This window comes from Amphiura filiformis, chromosome 16, assembly GCF_039555335.1.
Source record: "Amphiura filiformis chromosome 16, Afil_fr2py, whole genome shotgun sequence".
Lineage (NCBI taxonomy): Eukaryota > Metazoa > Echinodermata > Ophiuroidea > Amphilepidida > Amphiuridae > Amphiura > Amphiura filiformis.
In genome coordinates, this window is record NC_092643.1 from 62,380,536 (window position 1) to 62,402,718 (window position 22,183).

Consider the following 22,183-nt stretch of genomic DNA (forward strand, 5'->3'; position numbering starts at 1 on the left):
ATGCATTTTACACTGTTACTCAGAATACAATTTAGGACATTTACGGCTCATTCGTGGTGTACGGTCACATGTTGCTAACTAACTATAGATGGCAATGTTCAAACAATAAATAATGCATAGCATAGGAGAGTGCATATTTTGTGTACATCACATCTAATAGTTTCTTTTTATACAGGCAACAGGAACTGTCCCCCTTTTCCTCTGAAAATTAAAAAATATTTGATATATTTTCACACTGCCATGTTGCCATTGCAAGTTATCCACACTCCACACAATTACTAATAATCATTATTTGTTTTCACAGATTTTTTTTCACTGCATACAGGAAAGCAATGTTGTAGTACATAGCCATCACCATGGGAGAGTTTCGTCTTCATCATGTGAAGTTTTTTGAATACCTACCAAGTGCAATCCAATGTTTTGCTTATGATGAGACCAGAAAGCTGCTAGCGGTAGGAAGAGTGGATGCATCTGTAGAGATTTGGAATCCTGAGGAGAGGTGGTATCAAGAACGGGTAAGATTTTACTATTTACTCCAGACTGGTCTTGATTTTGGACCAGGTAGATGTGGTTGGAATGCCGAAAATATACCCAAAAATAAAACCAAATTTAATAAAAAAGAGACCCCAAAATATATGAATTTTTTTATATTTCTGTTCATTATCTAGAGTGAATTAAACCTCCTCAAATTTGAACTTGTGGGATTGAAAATGCACTCACAAAGAAATTTGGTAACACCAGGTTATTGTTAAAGATTGGTAAAGATTTGATAAGTATATCCAGGGGTAGAATTTTGTTGCAAAGTGCAAGAATCAAACTTGATTCATGCATTGTTTGTGAGAATCATTGGATTCTCCCCCAGTCTTTGTTGTTTTAAGGTGGTACAACATCCTTTGATAAATTTGTGACTATTTTTGCATTTTTCTCAAAAATTAATAACACACTGGTAACAAAAGTTATGTATATTATAGGGGCAAAGAATCCAGTTACTACACTGACTCAAGACAAGCGGTACGTTATTTATGATAAGAAAAGAGGTACCGCTAGAATGTACCTCATTTCTTAACATATATAATGAAGTACTTGTCTTGAATCACTGAAATTTCAGTGAAGTAATTGGATTCCTTGCCATTATAATATACCAGTGTGTAGTTATTTTTTGAGAAAAATTAAAATCAGTCACAAAATTTATCAGGGGTGTAGTACCACCTTAACTTAGTAAGTTTCTTTAATTCACACACATGAATGAATGAATTTGCAGATTCTCGCTGAAATGCTAGCCTTGTATTTCCTGTGCATTTTTAGTAAATGATCCTCTTTGAGCGTTTTATTATTATGTCACAGGTTATACCAGGATCAGAGAAAAGAAGAATAGATGCCCTCGTGTGGGCCAGAGGACGACTGTTCTCAGCTGGATTACAAGGAGATATCGTAGAGTATGATGTGAAGAAACAGGCACCAAAGGTAAAGTGTCAACAAATTTAAATTTCAAACAATGAAGAAAGAGGCGGCATATATGCTTCACCCTATAGTTTGATCAGCTTGCAATCGGCAGGAATTGTTAAGATTGATATAGCTGACCTGTCCTGTCAAAGTATAGGACTTGGAATTAAAGGAGTATTTTGTGATCCCCTTTAATAATATTTGTGATGCTTCTGGCGAGCTATTACAAGACAATTCTTGAATGAAAATGTAAGCTGATTAAACTATAGTAGGGTGCAAGACACAAAGAATATATGCGAGGACCCAGAAATAAATTATGCAAGCCCAAGAAACTTTTAATTTTCTTACATGATATTTTACAAAAAAAGATATCATGAGCAGTTCACTAACATTAATGATTAACTCATCGAAACTCATTTAAACTCTAACAGTATATCTTACATAAGACTTATTACATTACATTACATACATGATACAAGGCATTTATAGGGCGCCATTTCATAAAGACCACGGCGCCATGGGTTTGAAATTTACAATGAGTTTAGGACTTGGGATGCTTTGCAAATGTTAGTGAAATTGATCCCTGCAGGACTATATTGAACAAGCCTCAAAATAAGCAGATCTGGACCAGGAGCCACACATTTGGAAAAAGCAGCCCCTGGTCCTGTGATTATCTAGTGAACCAGGAGCCATTTTTAAAGAGCCAAGTGTCATTTAAATTTCAATTGTACACATTAAATACAAAACATGCTTTAACAACCAGGCTCTATTAAAAAAATGTAGAGCCTGGTTCATATGATTTTGGTAAGGACCAGAAGCCAAAATGTTATGACCATTGGGTAAATAGTTCCTGGCTGCTTGCTTATTTTGAAGCTTGCTATTGAAATGTACCAGTACTTTGAAACTTGGACCTTCCAATGTTCATTTGAACACAGAGATCAACAACAGACACTGCTGAGAAAAGTACATCCACGTACAACTCTGTTTTTGGTGTATTTTCTACCTGTGGGAGGGGTACTCAAGTTTGGTTTGGGTAGGGTTGTGTTGCTGAGAATTTGAAACTTTCGACTATCAATATACCAAAACTAACTATTCAGCCAAATTGAAAGAGATTGTCTTCATTTTTGCAACTTTCCTCCCAAATTTTGGGGAAATTGCAAAATTTTTGGCTACAGTGAGGCAACATTGGGATAATTTAAAAAAAAAAGGGTCATTGATATACCCAAAGGCTAAAAATGCTACCCATGTTTGTGGCACAACCCCATATGGTAAGGCAAAAAAAAAACCAAATCGGAATGCGATTTTTTTTTTTTTTTTTTTTAATTCCCGACTTGGTACTTTTGTGGTATTTTGAGAAAAAAATCAGATTTTGGCAGATTTTTCGGAAAAAATACAAAAATAATTTTTTTTTAAATAAAAAAAAATTCTGCATTTCTTTTTGTTTGAGAAAAACCTTCTTTTTTTTTTTTTTTTTGGCCTAATTGATACTGAGTAACCCCCTCCCCGGGTTTTCTAGTTCTAAGAAATATGACTTCTTTAAAAGTAAGAGAGGTATAGATTAGAAAGTTGCACATATAATTTTAATGCTGGTAAATATATTTGAGAATTTGGGTTTTTTTTTCAAAGTTGGGTACAATTATTTCAGCTCAGCCTGTACATACCTGTACTTTTCGGCCTCAAGGACAAGTCAAGTTATTTCACTAATATTCCATTTGTTTTTTTGACAGAAATCAACATATTACGGCAATGGATTCTGGTGCATGGCATGCAATCATGCGGAGACTTACCTAGCTGTGAGTAGTCAAGAGATTTGTAAATTAAGAAATAAAAATATGCAAATTTTGGGTTAGTCCACATACATTGTATATACCTAGGCTTGCTATAAATACTCTATTTTTGGAGGTCATGCACCTTCATTTCTCAAGTAGTCATTGAGAAAAAAGGTTGTTATGAAAAGTCATGATTTGCATGTGGTTACAGATTACGGTTTTATTTAACTTGTCTAAATAGAACTTACCTCAGCAGAGAATGGTTAAGTCTGTTGTTATGGTGTTGTTTTCAATGCCAAATCGGCTTCTACCATTTAAGGGATCTAAAATGAGCGTTTATTTGCGTTTCGACAGTATTTTTTGTGGGACATGAGAGCACCTCGGACCTATCGAATTGCATTCTGAATACTGAAGCATGTCTTTCTGATATCAAATAATTTTCATTTTTGAAAATCACAATATAATACAAATTTTATGACAAATTATAAAAATTTGATATTTTTCAAATTTTTCATATATAACAGTCCTCGAAGTAAATTATATAAATCTAATGATATATTCTTAAAGTGTATGTAGCAGGGAGGAAAAGCCGACGGTCAATTGAAAATTTTGACCTTTCATATTGAAGATATGGATTTTTTCCCAAAAGACCTAATTTTTTTTGGTGTTTTGGGAAAAAATCCATATCTTCTATCTGAAAAGGTCAAAATTTTCAATTGATCGTCGGCTTTTCATCCCACCTACATACACTTTAAGTATAAATCATCAGATTTATAAAGTTTACTTCAAGTACTGTTAAATATCAAAAATATCAATTTTTAATGATTTGCCATAAAATGTGTATTAAATTGCGAATTTCAAAAATCAAAATTATTTGATATCAGAATGACATTCTTCGTATTCAGAAAATTCGATATGTCTGATGTGCTCTGATGTCCCAAAATAAATACTGTCCAAACGTTCATACCCCAGCCCTTAAGGCGTTCTTTTATTTGGTTCACTGGAAGGTTTGATTTGACGGGTTCATTTGAATCGTCATTATTTTGTCTGCAATTACCGAGTGTGAATTGAGATGAATTTGTGTATTGAATAAAATGATCCTCTCTGATGGCAGACAAATATCACACATTTTAGTCCAATTTTGGTGATTCTCTGTCTAGGGGTAAATAATGCTTATAATTAATCATGGCATTTTAAATGCAATTCTATTACCTCCACGACCCATTATTCAAAATCGCGCACTGTGATTTGTTGAAACGCGTCACGTGAGAGCCCATTATTCTGCAATAATGGGTCGGCGCCATCTAATAACGCATTCTACGCACAGCATCACGCTTGGTTCTGGCGTGCAATATTTCCGCGATCACGCGCTGTCACTTACGCTGCACGCCCTCCACCTTGAAGTAAACCACTTAAAAATATTTGTGCCAAAAAATGATATTTTCTCTTTAAATCGCACTATTTTATGGTAATAGAATAGAAATAAAGGGTGCAGCATTATCCTTTACGCGCAAATAATGTGTCCTCGGCAGTAAAAGCGTTTAAATAATGGGTTCGGCTCGCCTCACCCATTATTTACGCTTTTACTGCCTCGGACACATTATTTGGGTGTAAAGGGTAAAGCATTACCCTTTATTTCTTAAGTAAAAGATCCAAGTCTATCATGTGTGCATGCTGTCTTTCCTTGCTCATAAGCAGGGCTTAAAAAATGCTAATTTCCTGTGAAGCAAGCTGAATTTTCCACAATTTATAGCATGTTTTTATATAAAAAAAAAAGACACAATATCCCTCTAAATACCAACATTTCCTGGGAAGGAGCCTCTCAAATTCCCCCACTTTTTCAAGCCATGCTCATAAGAATGTCCTGTCGTAAAGTATAATAAACAAATTCTTCAGAATCAATTACCATATCGTATATAGATATTGACGAATGACAATGTTCCCTAAAAGTTTTCTTGAAATTTGTTTGTCGCATTAGATTTTTAACAATATCTTTGGTGATAATTTCTTTCTCATACAGACTGGTAGTGAAGATGGTTGTGTACGTCTATACGAGATTGGAGAGGAAGGTGTGACATTTGAGCGCCCTCTAGATAACCAAGAAGGCCGTATTGTGTCGTTAGCTTGGCACCACACTGATGAAGTCATAGTCACAGGATCAGTTGATAATATACGAGTTTGGAATGTTACAACTGGTAGGTTCATTAGGGTACTATTTTAAATCAAACTGTGTGTTATGTGATCTTGGACAGTCCATTTCACGGTTTCACAGAGAGAAAGTTGCAGTGCATCTGTACATGTACTTCAGAAGTTTAAAAATCCATTGATTACTGCAACATGTGGGTATAATGTCCGTGCTCTGCACATGACAGCCATTTAGACATCAAATGCATTCACCCATTAAATGGGATATATTGTTATTTGTGACACCATATGCTCCATGGGGCCAAAGGAGGCATTTTTGAAAATTGAGTACTATAATTAGGTCTAGCATACTTGGTTCAAAAATCTGTATATCCTTTGTGAATGGGGGCACAATGGGCCATTCACTAAGGACATACTACTGGCTTGTACAGGTGCACGGCAAACAAAGAACATCAACTCAGTCAGCCAGGATGCCTCGAAACTACCAACTTGCGACTTCATGCTCATTTCATGGTAGAGAAAACAGTTTTGAGTCAAATTCAAGCAGCAGTGTCGGGTTATTTTAATCACAACTTGCATATTCTATTAAGTATTGATAAGTTGCATGGTTTTATGTTTTGGCTGTTGAAATTAAATGACTATATAGTTCTTAAACTAATGGTTGTCTCTTGTATGTGTAAGCCTTGATTTTGCCACTATTACTGCGTCAGAAGACCTAAACTTGAAAGCAAACTAGTTTTTTGAGGACCTATACCCACATGATAAGAGTACCTTACATGTGTCCGTCCATCTGTTATTAAAGTGATTCTCATCATCATTTTGTAGGGCATGCAATCCAGAGGATATCAGTGCAGAGATCGCCAGTAGCACCAACCATAGTATGGAGTGTAGCAGTGACTAAGGACATGGCCATTATCAGCGGAGATTCCTCAGGAAGAACACAGTTTTGGAATGGGAAGATGGGAACATTATTAAGGGTAGGTTCTATTCCTCAGGAAGAACATAGTTCTGGAATGGGAAGATGGGAACATTATTAAGGGTAGGTTCTATTCCTCAGGAAGCACACAGCTCAGGAATGGGAAGATGGGGGACATTACTAAGGGTAGGTTCTATTCCTCAGGAAGAACACAGTTCTGGAATGGGAAGATAGGAACATTATTAAGGGTAGGTTCTATTCCTCAGGAAGAACACAGTTCAGGAATGGGAAGATGGGAACATTATTAAGGGTAGGTTCTATTATTTTCCTCAGGAAGAACTCAGTTTTGGAATGGGAAGATGGGAACATTATTAAGGGTAGATTCTATTCCTCAGGAAGAACACAGTTCTGGAAGGGAAGATGGGAACATTATTAAGGGTAGGTTCTATTCCTCAGGAAGAACTCAGTTCTGGAATGGAAAGATGGGAACATTACTAAGGGTAGGTTCTATTCCTCAGGAAGAACACAGTTCTGGAATGGGAAGATGGGAACATTACTAAGGGTAGGTTCTATTCCTCAGGAAGAACACAGTTCTGGAATGGGAAGATGGGGACATTACTAAGGGTAGGTTCTATTCCTCAGGAAGAACACAGTTCTGGAATGGGAAGATGGGGACATTACTAAAGGAAGGTTCCATTTCTCAGGATGGGAACATTACATTGGTGATATTATTCAAAGTGTCCTGAAACACATAAATTGGCATGGTATGTAGATGCATGCCACATCACATGAAGAGGTCATTAAAACATACCAATAATGTGCTTGCATTACAGATGTTAGACTACCCCTTAGTCCACTTGCCCATTGTGCATACTCTGGATATTGTATTTAAGCTTAAAACTCTGATTTAATTAATGTGTGCACAATTGATAGATTTTCACATCTGATCTTTTCAGTCACCCTACTCCCTCTGTTTGTTAGCTTCCCAAGTGGACTACTGACTTTGGATTGTGGTTTACATGCTTAACACGGCTGTCTATGAGCCTCTATGGATGAGATTGTCGGAAATCTGGCCTACTAAAATTGGCCATGATGTAATTATAATGCATCTGTAAATGGATCTGGCTTGTGATTGGTCGTCCAGATCTCGTTATTGTTTAAATCCTCCCGACCGCGTACCATTACCATTAACTATACATGGTACACAATTATCTATGGAATGCGGCGCTTCTGTGCTGTCGTGAAAGTTGGTGGATGCATCTAGCGCGTATTGTACCACCATGCTTAGTCTTGTGGTTAGATCCCGGGTTAGATTTGATTGATAAACAAGTATGATTGACAGTGTGTTTTAGAGAACGAAGTCCCGGGGTAAAAGTGAAAGTCCATAGTCTATTTTTAAGTCGGATAATAAACTGGCAGATTCTAAAATTAGAATTGTTCAGTATTGAAGTGCCATTATAGTTATGCCATTATGGTATGTTGCATTCAATAATATAAGCCTACGTATACTTTACTTTTACTGTCACAAATATAATTATATAAACTTTTTCATAACCATTTTATACTAGTATTTTGATGTAATAAATATCAGTATAATTTGGATTTCAACTGAAGGCTTTCATCATGATTAACATTAATAACATGCTTTTATTTATCAAAAATCGACTATGGCATAGTCTATACAGATGTGTGAGCCCATACAAGAATCCAAGCCACTGGAGCAATTTAACTGAAAGCATGGAATAACAATATTCGGGTGATGGGCCTCAATGTGCGGTTGGAAACACCATGGACCATCTACCTTTTTTTCTAAATAATCAAATGTGATTTGATCACATTTTATACATGTACTTTATAATTAACTGGACAACAAACCTCAGAATGTTTGTTGCAGAAGCACCATCTTATGCTGCAGCCATGTTCTGAGATTTTTTTTCTAAATTGACACTATTGTCTTTTTTTGTTCCAACTCTCCATGCCAGAGCTTTGCCAGTCACAGAGCTGATGTCCAGGCGGTGTGTGTAACATCCGACGGTATGACAGCTTTTTCGTCAGGGGTCCATTCACTTATTGCCAAATTTGAGCTTGTGGACAAGGACAGGTCTGGGACCAACAAGATATGGGTGCCGAGCAGGGCAAAGGTCGGGGGAAATGACCACACACATGATGTCAAAGCACTAACAGTTGCTGGGGATTTTCTAGTGTCGGGAGGTAAGGATATTATCGACTACTTGGACACCAAACAGGTCAACTACATGGGCTGCCTGGTGCACAAAAGAGTTAACTGCTAAAGTAACATAAAGGCAGTTAAGCATTTTGTGCACCAGACAGCCATTGCAGTTTAGCCTCTTTGTGCTCCAAGCGGTTGTTGTTATGTGTGATGTTCTTTAATGTTGTGCACGACTGCACATTTGCATTGTTGTTTGTGAAGTTGTTATGTATAATGAATGATCAACAGGTTGGGAATTGTGAGCAGAGTCATTGTGTCTGAAATAGTGGTAGGCTGGAAGTGAACATTACCAAATATGTAATTGGACTAACAGAAAATACAAAGCAGTAGTACAGATAGAATATCAATTGTTTTTTGTTTTAAAAGATATTGTCAACTACGTCAAAAACTATTTCACTAAATTTGTAACAATTTTCATACCTAATGTTTTTTATAAAAAGGAATGACTCGGTACACTGTGCACTATACATTTTACACAATAAAGTGCATCGTAACACACATGGTGTGAAGAGTATTATGGAATTGTGCCGATTATAGGAACTTGCATGTGAAAACGCGAATGGGCTTAAGCATGTTTGCTCGCAACCTAAGGGGCCCACGTATGGTCCGGGTTCATGTTTCTCTTGTTACAATCCCTTTTGGTGGTGGATCTATTTGGGAAACTACCAATAATCTGTACTAAATTGATCACCTTTGAACCCTTTGGCACTACTGCCTTTCTTAGAGTGCCCCTAATTTGCTAATTACATGATATAATTGTCTCAGTAACCAATCAAAATAGAGCTTATAGATTTCTTTTAACCTTAATCCCCTTCAACCCTGGTGACTATTCTTACCACATCTCTGATTGACTCAATAATGAATATGAACATCTTTGTAACCAATGCAGTAAGTTCTAATGAATGTAATTTTCCATTTCTCATAACAGGTGTTGACACCAATCTTGTAATAAATTCCAGTGCTTTGGTTCCCCAGACGCACAACTTGAAAGGAAAAGATGCGTACTTAAGGTATCGACGCAAAATAATAAGCTTTCCTCAAGTGAGTATTGAATAAATCTGTTTCAGACTTCAACCATACAGACTGTATCAAAATGATGGGTACCCATTTGTTCCCAGTGATTATGGACATGACTGACATATCAAAACGCAACATCACATGCATCTGAAATCAATGTCACAAAAGGTTATAGAAGTTAAGTAGGCTTTTGAATCAAACTTGAACTGATGGGGACCAATTATTTTGACATTAGAAAAATTACACAGAGTGTGTTGTATTGCACTGTACTGTTTTCAGGTGCATTCACACTGTTTAGTATTGATACATAATCATATTATAAGATGTGGTTGTGAGATTCAAGCTGGTGCATGCGTAGATCAATGAGCTACCGTATACACTGTCCACCAGACGTATCTAGCTTTCCATTTTCCTTGTCCCAAAAAGCAGCAGATTCAATTCATGTGAAATTTTAACACATTGTTTTCGTAATTTGCTTGCAGAGAAATTTGGTGTGCTGTGCTAGCAAAGCAAAGCTGCTAGTGCTACAGTATCCGACATATCTGGAAGTATGGAGATTAGGCTCCACGCAGGCTGTCTCAGGTAGGTGTACAACATGGCTTGCAATATCATGCTAGCAGTTGCAGAATTTGTCAGAAGATCACCACTGAAGATTGCTAATGGCCAAACACTTGTAGCGATTGTACAATGCTACCAGTGTTCAGTCTTGGTTAATGATCTGTTGCTAGAAAGTTGCACTGAAGTCAACTGGTTGTAATTTGATGCTACAGCATAGCATGCTAGCGACTTCTGATTGATATATATCGGCAGTGGCTTTTCCGATCAAGTAATGAAAATACATCATCAATATGACTCAGTTCTGCCCAGACAAAATCCTGCAACTATCAGTGAAAAGTAAAAAAAAAATGAAAAGTTGGGACTTCATAGGCCAACAGGGTGTCCCAGAAAAACAAATCCTGAGAAACTTGGTATCTGAAATGATGTTTTAAACAAAGATTTATATGAAGATGTAGCATATTCATTTAAGGGGGCATGGTGGCCTAGCAGTACAGGCTCTTAACTCGTAATCGAAGGGGTGAGTGTTCAAACCCCGCCATCGTGTAGTGCCCTTAGACAAGGGTCTTGAAAAGTCTATAGTCTCAGTCTCTCCACCCAGGTGTATAAATGGGAAACGGCTTGGATGGTAGACAGACTTGTATGGGAGGAGTGGCGGAGTCCCCAGAGCAACATTACTCACGGAGGAGTCTGGCCCCAGGCCACATCAAAAGTGAGATGGGCACCCCAGCCTGTAAAATACAGGCATCTACCTTTACCTTTACCATATTCATAGCAAATTGCTTGATAGATGATGTATGCACATACTGCCAATGTTTTTGAATCCATCAATAACCTCTGTGTGTGTGGTAGCGAGGGTTTAAATGTGTGCACATCCTATGCTACAGAACAGTTCAGGCACGCACAACTAGCATATTTGCACAATGCATGATTTCACAATGATGTCATTTGTCGTTAGCAGTAAGCTTGTTCAATATTTTTAAAAGGGCAAAATATTAGTTGTATTTAAAAATGCTTATATGTGACATGATCTGGTCCATGGTGGCCAAAGGCAGCAAATTTGAAATTGAGATAAAGGCAAAACTATGGAGTAAAAAAACATCAAAATACATATAAAAAATATAAAAAAAGACATCACAAAACTTCATAACTTAAGAACCAAGTATGCTAGACCTTTGGTGTTTTCAGTATATGATAGCCTAATGTTTGTATAACTTGGTAATATATAATTATAGTGATTCAATTTTTCCTCCTTTGGCCTCCATGGACCAGATTGTATCACATATTTACAAATCAATTGTTGAGAGTCAAATCTTGCTGTTTTGTAAAGTGAGGAGTTGGAAAGTGACAGTTATGAATTACACATAGGTTAATAACAGACTACTAGCTGCAAAATTGCTGATCCCAAGCTTTATTCGCCATTTATTTTTTCAGCTTGTGTGGGGTTGGGATGGAGTGGGTGTGTATGTGTGTGGACTAAGTTCTAACTTGGAACAAAGTAAAAAAGCAAAAATGGTCACAAAGTTTATGTTGGATGTCCTATCTTCCAAACTATTTCAATGGTCACACCCATGGCTTGCTAGCCCCGTGCAATAATATGAGAGAGGTGCGCCCTCACTGAAGCAGACGACACTGTACATCGGTATTTGCTTCCGGACATTTTACTGGTTTTGTTTCAACTTTATTTCGATGAAAACTCCATCACAGTTGGACTTACTGTTCCAGAGATATGGTAATTTAAGTGTTGCTCGGAACAATAAAACACAAAGGAAGTGAATACTATTATTGGCTATATCTCAAAATCAGTGTTAGCGACAAACAACTCATGTGGCTTGATCACATCTCAATTATCCTTAAGGTGGTACGAAAGGCAAAATCAAGTTGCTCTGATTGAGATTAAAATAGACTTGTTGCAGAGAGATATGCAAAATAATCTTAATTCCAAAATTTGAGCCAAATCGGACAAACGGTTTTTGAGATATTGCTGTTGAAAGATTCTTTGTATTCTATTGTTTTGCCAATATATTGATGAAGTTAATGAGGAAAATTGGCAAAATGTGCTCATTAATATTAATTTTTGCCAATATTTTGCCAATATTTTATGAATAAACCTTCATACTACTTTTACCTTTAAGAATTTTGACCTGAAACTTATTTGCATATTTGCATAATTTAATTAGCCTTAAGTATAATGCTAATTAATTATGCAAATATGCAAATTAGATGGGCGGGAAAATCACATGTTAATGTTTTAGGCCATAGAAACACATTGGCAAAGTTTCATGTCAAAATTATATAAAATAAAAGTAGTATGAAGGTTTATTCATAAGATATTGGTATAATATTGGCAAACATGAATATTTATGAGCACATTATGCCAATTTTCCTCATTAACTTCATCAATATATTGGCAAAAACAATAGAATACAAAGAAACTAAAAACATGTATATCTTGACAACCGTATGTCCGATTTCCTTCAAACAAAAACTATTTTGCTCAGTGTATTTAGCTTAACTTATTCAATCTATTCAAATGGTTCTAAATTCAGTTTCTGTTTTCCAGAAACATCGTTTCGAACCCCCTTAATTCACCATTGATCACCCACATCTGTCCCAGTATTTTTAGTAGCTGCTGGTCAGCAGGATTTGCCCCTATTGTACATTTTTTCCGATAGGACAAAGGCTCAACCATCTTCTCAGATTAGATATTGAGTTTTAAGGTGCGCGAGTGTGATGGCACACCATCGCATACCTTAAATCACTTGTCCGAGTGCAATTCCTAAACTTCTTACCGAGTGCAATTTAATAGCACACCTGACAGCCCACCTTAACAGAAGTATGATTTGTAGCACGCCTAGCTGTAGCTGTTATTTTCAAAACTAAATCCCTTTATTCTGATTCAGATCTTAGTAACCAGTATCTGATGCTTTACCCTAATGAGAAATTATATTTATCTAATGCTTAAAAATGTACAAACTTATCTAGCGAGCCTTCTGTTATATCTATAACAGCAAGTTATCTGGTTAGCTTACTCTGGTTAGCTAGACTTGGAGATAGTCTATTCAGAAATTGATGGCTGGGTGCGTTTGGGGTGCTGGAGACTATCAACTTAACGGTTAATATGTCACCAGCACCCAGAGTGGCAGCCCCATGCTTGTACAAAATTAAAATATATAGCGGGTTTTTTTCCGGCTCCGTAGCGTGATACTTGGCTGGTCCATGTTTCACAGTCAAATCCCTGGTGTTTCTGCAAATGCAAAATTGTGTACATCCATATCTAAACGACGCACTTGTCGGCTGCTACATGTGTTTTATTTCACATAATAGCTAGGAATAAATACTAGACTCATCTCAATTGGAGGTCACTTCAAATCACCCCAAGCCACATTGTTTAGGAATACAGAGAACATTCCTTAACCATGTGACTTGGGGATGATTTAAAGTGACCTCCACTTGAGATTAGTCTGGTATTTATTCCTAGCTATTTTGTGAAATGAGACACATGTAGCAGCCGACAAGTGCATCCTTTTAATATGGATGTACACAATTGGTCTCACTTGAATTTATTAGTGTTTTAAATAGCAATACAGTATATATAATACACTTGGACTGGTAGTTTGGGCGCTTCATAAAATACTAATGTTAAAAGTAGCATTGAGGTTATATTTATTTTTGGTCAAGTTGTCATGTGAAATTGGAACAAATTGGTTTGAATGTACAAACATCCTTCAAAAGGCCAACGACTGGGACGTCCTAATGGATGAAGAACACAAACAAATAGTGTTCCCTCCCCAAATAGCAAAGACAGCTAAAATGTTCTGACATTACCATCTATTCTGAAAGGACAAGAATAGTAATTATAATTGAACTCACTGTTCCAATGGAGGAGAACCTGTCCAATGGATATGCCAGGAAAAAGTGCAAATATCAAGACCTTGTAGCTGAGTACGAGAATAGAGGTTGGTGCACCCACTACTTAACTGAAGTAGGCACAATACCTCACTAAGCAATGCAGCTTTGGGAGTTCCAAGTGGAAAGAGAAAAATCATCATAGACACAGCTTCCCAGGCTGTGCTCAGAGCTAGCGACATTATCTGGCTATGCCGTCAAACAAAGCATTCGATCAGATGGACATAACTTTGCCAACAAAGCACTTGGAGGGGAGAGGTATGGTTGAGTGCTCATAAAACCAGTTTAACCCGCCAATGAACTATTCCTCGATGACACTTTTCATAGCTTTACTAGTCCTGCCCGTTGCTTTACATCACCACGGGTAGACCATTACAACGGTGTGGCACTTGCTAGTGTAGCTTAAGCCTTGTCATCCATAGGATTAAGTATAAACTCTTTTTTTTTTGTAAGCAAGCAAAGAGAAGAAAAACAGTTCAAGGAACTATTCCCAAGCCACCTTCACAAGAGGAAATTACAGTGGAGTGCTAACCACAAAAAGGGTAACATAAGGCTCCAAAGGTGACAGTGCTGGTGATCTACCAATGAATAAATTCTCTAGTTTTGGTTCAGTTACTTGAGCCACAGGTATGATATGGGAACCACCTTGTTACGGTCATGTCAATGCTTTTATTCTGATAAATAGATAAATAGACTAGCATTGTCAAATTTGCTTTATTATGCAAAAGGGCAGGTGCTATAATACATGTATATGTATTACTAATGAAGTCAAGATGGCTGTAATTTAACCCCATGAGAACTACCTGCTGATTGGTCAAAAAGAAGTTTTCATTATCAATTGGTCCAATCAGCAACATTGTTAGAATAATTTCACCTCACAAAAAAAATTGGGGTGAATTATTTACAAAGCTCCATTCTGATTGGTGAAGATATCATGTAATTGACCAATCAGAGACAATGTTAGATTGGCAGGTAGTGCTTAGGGGGTTAATAATGATAACAAAGCATTTACACCCTTCTTGCATTCCATTTAGCAAAATAGTAGTCTCCAAAGTCAAATATTGAGGTCACAGGGTCTGTGAGGTGAGGCTGCTAAATAGACTTCAAATGTAATATAGGCCGTCAGCGTGACGTCATATGCCGCCATCTTGTGGGTACACGCTGCAATGGTCGTTCGATCTCCATGCGCCAAGAGCAAAATCACAGCATCGACGCGTGATAATAGCTGGCAAGCTGCGCCTGTTCGTAGTGTCCGATGCATGAACACACACATCATTTGTGCCCACAAGATGGCGAAAGGCTGACTGCCTCTATTGTTATCTTGAGTTGAAGAAGAACTAATCAAAGAAGAGAGCATGAAACAGGTAGCAACCCATTAGTCTGAAGCGTCATTAGTCCAAAAATGGTAACAGTTAGGGTTTAGGGCATTTTAGGTTAGAATTAGGGTTAAGGTTAGCGATAGGATCAGGCCAGGGTTGGGGTCAGAGATAGTGTTAGAGTTAGGGTTACTGTCAAGGTTGGGATTCGCTTAGGTTATGGGTTAGGGTTAAGTTTAGGGTTAAGGTAAAGATTAGGGTTTATAATACTTGATTGTGTTTTGGGGCTCCTGACCTGTATGAAACAGGTGACATTGTGGTCTGAGGATGTCAGGATAACCTTGTACGACATGGGCCAATGTTGGTTGAAAAGTTAGGCAGGAGCAGAATTTTGGTACATACTGTGTGGTAAAAGAATTTCATGATAGTCTTTGGATTCGTTTCCATTTAATATACAGAGTATAAACATTATACATCTGTATTTGCTTTTCAAAATGCCCCATATAATAAATGCCTCCATAGTTTTCCAGTTAAAAGTGGCCAAAATGCACAAAATTATTATGCCATATCATGGATGTAAGCTTAAGATTGGCACTTGCTATATATGCTGGGCATCAATGACAAAGCATATTGTAAAATTCAACCTCCATCCAGTTCATTGGCAAATCATGGAAGAATTTGCAATTTCGCTTGTCCATGTCCGTGCAGAAAATAATGGAAAAGAAGAACCCAAGGGCACATACTTCTAAACTAGAAATAATCTATAATAGTTGAATAAGGCAAAAAAACCCCATCATTTTGTTGTCCCTCACCAACAGACCCTAATCATGAAAATCTGGGGAAAAACCCCTTTTTACTGTACAAAAGCATACTGACCCTAATTTTGGAAATTCCAGAAAAAGTGTTTTTTGCTCTTTCAAAAATGTTGACATCTTTTTAAATTGGCCTAACATGAAGAGCAACATATCAAAGAAAAGAATATAAAACACTAGGAGATGCTTGTGATCTGAAGATGTCTGGATAGCTGTGTGTGTTAGACCTGGACCATTGTTGGTTAAAAAGTTAGGCAGGAGCAGAATTTGAGCACATACTGTATTTGCTTGAATAAGTGCTCCTCCCTTTAATAAACACACGCATGGTTTTACTCATTAAAAAATGACCAATATGCAAAAATATCATGTGAGTAAAGACTTATTTCAGGTTATGCATTCTGATTTTGGGAAAACACATTTTCTAATATATTTTATAACCAATTATCAAAATTAACATATTAAGATATTAAAATTATGAGCAAACTCATAGCCTATACTCAAAATTTTGAATGCTTAGACTTGTGGCAAGTCTTTAAATTTTGTGACTGCATAAAAGTAAGAAAACATGTAAACTTGTATGTTTTTGGCCCATTTTCCCTCAAATTGCAAAAATGTTAAAAATTGACTTTTTATTGCCAGTTAGAACTCATAACTAAAGGATTAAGATTGAGCTATGTTTAATTTGATGTTTTTTTAATTCAAAGAAAAATCAGTGCTGTATTTTTCTGGATTTGGGAGTCCTTGTAGAAAGATTTATAAGCAAATGTGGATGGACTCGGAGCTACTCAGTGCCTTGGTAAATGCAGCAGAGTTGTGCATAGGTATTACCACCCTATTCTCCTCCTGCATCCAATCATCATACTATATCTCCCTGCAGCCAATAATGGACAGGTCCCAGGATATCATCAGCACAATACAGGGCTCATTGCCCGCTAAGCGGACGGCCACTCTCATCTCAATAACCCGAGGCAACTAACACTTTTTTTCCTCGCCGCGCCAGGTGTACACAGGCAAATAAAATCTGTTTTGGAGTTGTTAGAAGAGCCACTGGGCTAACACTAGGCATGGATGGACTCAAGACTGCTTTCTGTGCTGATGTTGATAGCACATTAGGTGTCAAAAATACATGGCAGTGTTTTTTGTTTGAAACAAGTGTATCTAGTGTGCTTTGCCTGATTGTTGCCGCCCGCAGGCAAGTGGCTATAGAACACTCTGATATGGATTGATATACCGAAATGGAGGAGACTGAACTTGAACTTGAACTACTAAGTTTGACGACCTTGACTGTAGTCGGAAATGGAAATGTCTGGCTGACGGTGTTTCTAGAGTCTGTATAATGTGAACTGTGTTTTCCATATTACTTTAATGCGGGTAACAAGGAGGAAAGTACTTATTACTGTTGATGCTTTGAATTAAATTACTTAAATCATAAAATGTGGAAAAGATGTAGAAAAGAATCCATTCCTGTTGGCTTTTTATCAAAAGTCGTAACTTAATTTATAATTTAAGGTGTTTTTTTTATAGGAAAGAGTAACTTGTGGTTGAACTGATTTGATTTTGATAATATCAGTAACAGGTTTACATGGAAACATTAGCAGAGAACAAGTAAATCCATCCTGGCTGCGGGTCAGACATGGAAACACAAGAAACCCCCCTGGAGGTGTAATGTATTCCGCCCATTCTGGTTAAGAACCCTATTCGCATGTTTGAAATTAAAGGTAATGATTTAATGTTCTCGACAATGAAAAATAAAACCGCTGTTGATGCTGTAGCTTGAATGGCGCCATCTGTCGACGACTGGGATGTGCTTCCGCCTGGAAGTGTGGTAAACATGATTATCCAGTGCGCTATGTGTACTAGTTTTCATGAGAGTCCGTCCTACAAGTCAAGTAGTGCTCTCGAGTCCTGGAAATGGTTCATGTTAGAGGGCGCTATTATGTTATGACTGTTTTTGTCGTGCTGAATGAAAGCAGCATGTGCATTTCTGCACTAGGCAGTAGCTATTCGTCTGCGTGCACACGTTGGTACGTGTTCCCTCTGTGCCTATATACCACGACCACGTTGATTAAGTTTGTTGGATTTGGGTAGGCAAAGTGTTATATATGCGTATCCCACAGACTTGTCATGCAAGTTGTTTGTTAACATTCTTGGTTAAATTTATGGTATTTTCTTTCAATAATGACTTTTTCCCCACAAAATAAATTTACTAAATAGCATCTAGTGCAAGATTAGAGTTTATGGAGAGGACTATTAAAAAAACCCAAAGAATAGAATAGAAACAAGGTTTGAGACATTGGCTTTGTCATTTGTTTCTCTTTTCTCCATCCCTCTCTTATGTTTCATTCCCCTTGTACTATTTGCGTCTACTTGTAAAGACATGCAAACAAGGACCTACAAGTTCTTCACATGTAACCATGGTAACTGAGTACCTTACACACCTAAAACAAGGCTACAAATCATGCAACACTTTCAATCCAATCAAGATCGGCAAATGAGGATGGTCTTACATACATGTATCCATTTTTGTTTGGAATATTTTGGTAGGGGAACGGAACTATGGACGTCCACTGTTGGTGAGCGTCCATGGTTAATGGTTATCAAGGGGTTTTTGGGTGGGTGTCCTCATTTGCCTGTGTTTTAAAATGCACCCCCCTCCTCCACGTACCCACACTCCCCACCCGGTTGACATGAATTGTGGTGCGATGTGCACTTCCGACAAAGGCCCTTTAAATCTTGTGTACATTAGGCAAACCAGAATTACTGTAGCTTGCTTCATACATATAATTCATACATGCAACAAAAATATGTCATGAAATATAGTCTGCTCATGAAAATGTATGCATTGTTATCTTTATTGTAATTTTGATATCAGTTTGTATATGGAAGTGTGTTATCTGATGGTGGAATGCACTCAATTTATTTATGCCAGACATGGCTCACAAGCACTGTAGACCATAATAGCCTCATACCCAATGCCATAGTTCAATAAGCTATATTAAACAATATAGCACAAAATTTGACCTCAAGTTGTGGAGTAAGAGTTTCTGTGCTCATTGTATTGAAAGGTCATGTTATGCATGTACACAGATATAGCGGGTTAAAGAACCGTGCCTGTGAGAGATGAGCTTGCACAAGATCTGTGTGAAGTTTGATCAACTACTTCAGTAGCATCATTCTGTAGATTAAAATGTGATAGTGTATGACAAACATTACTTGCCTTGAATACAGATATTTCCAGACAAAGTCAACAAGAGTATCCTGCCAAGCAAAAAGGAAGTATTTGGGAATAAATAACTTAAGATAAACTGCGTTTTTACAGCTTTTGCCTATCGTATTGAACGTGTCTGACATCACAGGTAAAAATGCAGTATGTGCATTGAAATACCATAGCATGTACTGTCTTTTTATTCTGGAGCCAGTGTTATTGAATCAGTTGTCTGCACCTCAAGTAAAAATACAGTATTTACAAGTAAATAACATTAGCATATACTGTCTTTTTACTGTCTTTTAACCTGGGAGCCAGGTGTTGAATCGATTGTCTGCTCTCAAAGTAAAATGCTGTATCTACAAGTAAACAACATGGAAGGTACTGTCTGTTTACTGGGAGACAGGTGTTTTTGAATCCGTCGTCTGCTCTCAAAGTAAAATGCCGTATCTACAAGTAAACAACATGGAAGGTACTGTCTGTTTACTGGGAGACAGGTGTTTTTGAATCCGTCGTCTGCTCTCAAAGTAAAATGCCGTATCTACAAGTAAACAACATGGAAGGTACTGTCTGTTTACTGGGAGACAGGTGTTTTTGAATCCGTTGTCTGCTCTCAAAGTAAAATGCTGTATCTACAAGTAAACAACATGGAAGGTACTGTCTGTTTACTGGGAGACAGGTGTTTTTGAATCCGTCGTCTGCTCTCAAAGTAAAATGCTGTATCTACAAGTAAACAACATGGAAGGTACTGTCTGTTTACTGGGAGACAGGTGTTTTTGAATCCGTTGTCTGCTCTCAAAGTAAAATGCCGTATCTACAAGTAAACAACATGGAAGGTACTGTCTGTTTACTGGGAGACAGGTGTTTATGAATCTGTCGTCTGCTCTCAAAGTAAAATGCTGTATCTACAAGTAAACAACATGGAAGGTACTGTCTGTTTACTGGGAGACAGGTGTTTTTGAATCCGTCGTCTGCTCTCAAAGTAAAATGCCGTATCTACAAGTAAACAACATGGAAGGTACTGTCTGTTTACTGGGAGACAGGTGTTTTTGAATCCGTGCCTGCTCTCAAAGTAAAATGCAGTATCTACAAGTAAACAACATGGAAGGTACTGTCTGTTTACTGGGAGACAGGTGTTTTTGAATCCGTCGTCTGCTCTCAAAGTAAAATGCCGTATCTACAAGAGTAAACAACATGGAAGGTACTGTCTGTTTACTGGGAGACAGGTGTTTTTGAATCCGTCGTCTGCTCTCAAAGTAAAATGCCGTATCTACAAGTAAACAACATGGAAGGTACTGTCTGTTTACTGGGAGACAGGTGTTTTTGAATCCGTTGTCTGCTCTCAAAGTAAAATGCTGTATCTACAAGTAAACAACATGGAAGGTACTGTCTGTTTACTGGGAGACAGGTGTTTTTGAATCCGTCGTCTGCTCTCAAAGTAAAATGCCGTATCTTCAAGTAAACAACATGGAAGGTACTGTCTGTTTACTGGGAGACGGGTGTTTATGAACGTCGTCTGCTCTCAAAGTAAAATGCCGTATCTACAAGTAAACAACATGGAAGGTACTGTCTGTTTACTGGGAGACAGGTGTTTTGAATCCGTCGTCTGCTCTCAAAGTAAAATGCCGTATCTACAAGTAAACAACATGGAAGGTACTGTCTGTTTACTGGGAGACAGGTGTTTTTGAATCCGTCGTCTGCTCTCAAAGTAAAATGCTGTATCTACAAGTAAACAACATGGAAGGTACTGTCTATTTACTGGGAGACAGGTGTTTTGAATCGCTGCCTGCTCTCAAAGTAAAATGCAGTATCTACAAGTAAACAACATGGAAGGTACTGTCTGTTTACTGGGAGACAGGTGTTTATGAATCCGTCGTCTGCTCTCAAAGTAAAATGCCGTATCTACAAGTAAACAACATGGAAGGTACTGTCTGTTTACTGGGAGACAGGTGTTTTTGAATCCGTCGTCTGCTCTCAAAGTAAAATGCTGTATAGATACAAGTAAACAACATGGAAGGTACTGTCTGTTTACTGGGAGACAGGTGTTTTTGAATCTGTTGTCTGCTCTCAAAGTAAAATGTCAGTATCTACAAGTAAACAACATGGAAGGTACTGTCTGTTTACTGGGAGACAGGTGTTTTTGAATCCGTCGTCTGCTCTCAAAGTAAAATGCTGTATCTACAAGTAAACAACATGGAAGGTACTGTCTGTTTACTGGGAGACAGGTGTTTTGAATCCGCTGTCTGCTCTCAAAGTAAAATGTCAGTATCTACAAGTAAACAACATGGAAGGTACTGTCTGTTTACTGGGAGACAGGTGTTTTTGAATCCGTCGTCTGCTCTCAAAGTAAAATGCTGTATAGATACAAGTTAAGTAAACATCATAGCAGACACTTTCTGGGGCAGTACAAATTCCCGGGTACAAATTACCATTCCGGGATGTGCCGCAATTAAGTATGGGTCTCCTTTCAAAGTTTTTTGAAAAAAGACCTTGATTTCACCTAACTTTCACCTAAATTTCAATATAATTTTGAAATTTTGTGAAATTTTTTCCAAAAATCGGGGCCTCTGGTATGAATATTGGTATAATATGGGTCCATGTTAAGATTCTCAGAGGCATATCCCTACCTAAACAAAACTTGAGTACCCCCTAATTTTTAATCAGTTAAAATCCACAAAGTAAAATGCAGTATATATGCTGTAATTAACAAATTAAATACTTCATTTTAACATGGGAATGCTGAGTATTCCATTAATGTAGTTAACATTTAACTTGACAATTCTTGGTTTCCCTTAAATAAAATTGAAAATTAAACATGAGTGGGGAAGTATAGAGAAGAACATATTGGCAGTTAACGCTATCTTTA

The 22,183-nt window shown here is 37.4% G+C and overlaps 1 protein-coding gene across 1 annotated transcript in view; it reads left to right on the forward strand.

The window, feature by feature from the left end:
* LOC140136322 (U3 small nucleolar RNA-associated protein 4 homolog) overlaps positions 1 to 22,183 on the forward strand; it is a 121,613-nt gene that overhangs the window by 12,627 nt on the left and 86,803 nt on the right. The window contains exons 2-9 of the mRNA XM_072158048.1: positions 305 to 515; positions 1,345 to 1,464; positions 3,171 to 3,236; positions 5,233 to 5,407; positions 6,183 to 6,334; positions 8,256 to 8,484; positions 9,432 to 9,544; positions 10,003 to 10,102. Of these exons, the coding sequence (XP_072014149.1) occupies positions 357 to 515; positions 1,345 to 1,464; positions 3,171 to 3,236; positions 5,233 to 5,407; positions 6,183 to 6,334; positions 8,256 to 8,484; positions 9,432 to 9,544; positions 10,003 to 10,102 (1,114 nt within the window). The 5' untranslated portion in view covers positions 305 to 356. The remainder of the gene's footprint in view (positions 1 to 304; positions 516 to 1,344; positions 1,465 to 3,170; positions 3,237 to 5,232; positions 5,408 to 6,182; positions 6,335 to 8,255; positions 8,485 to 9,431; positions 9,545 to 10,002; positions 10,103 to 22,183) is intronic.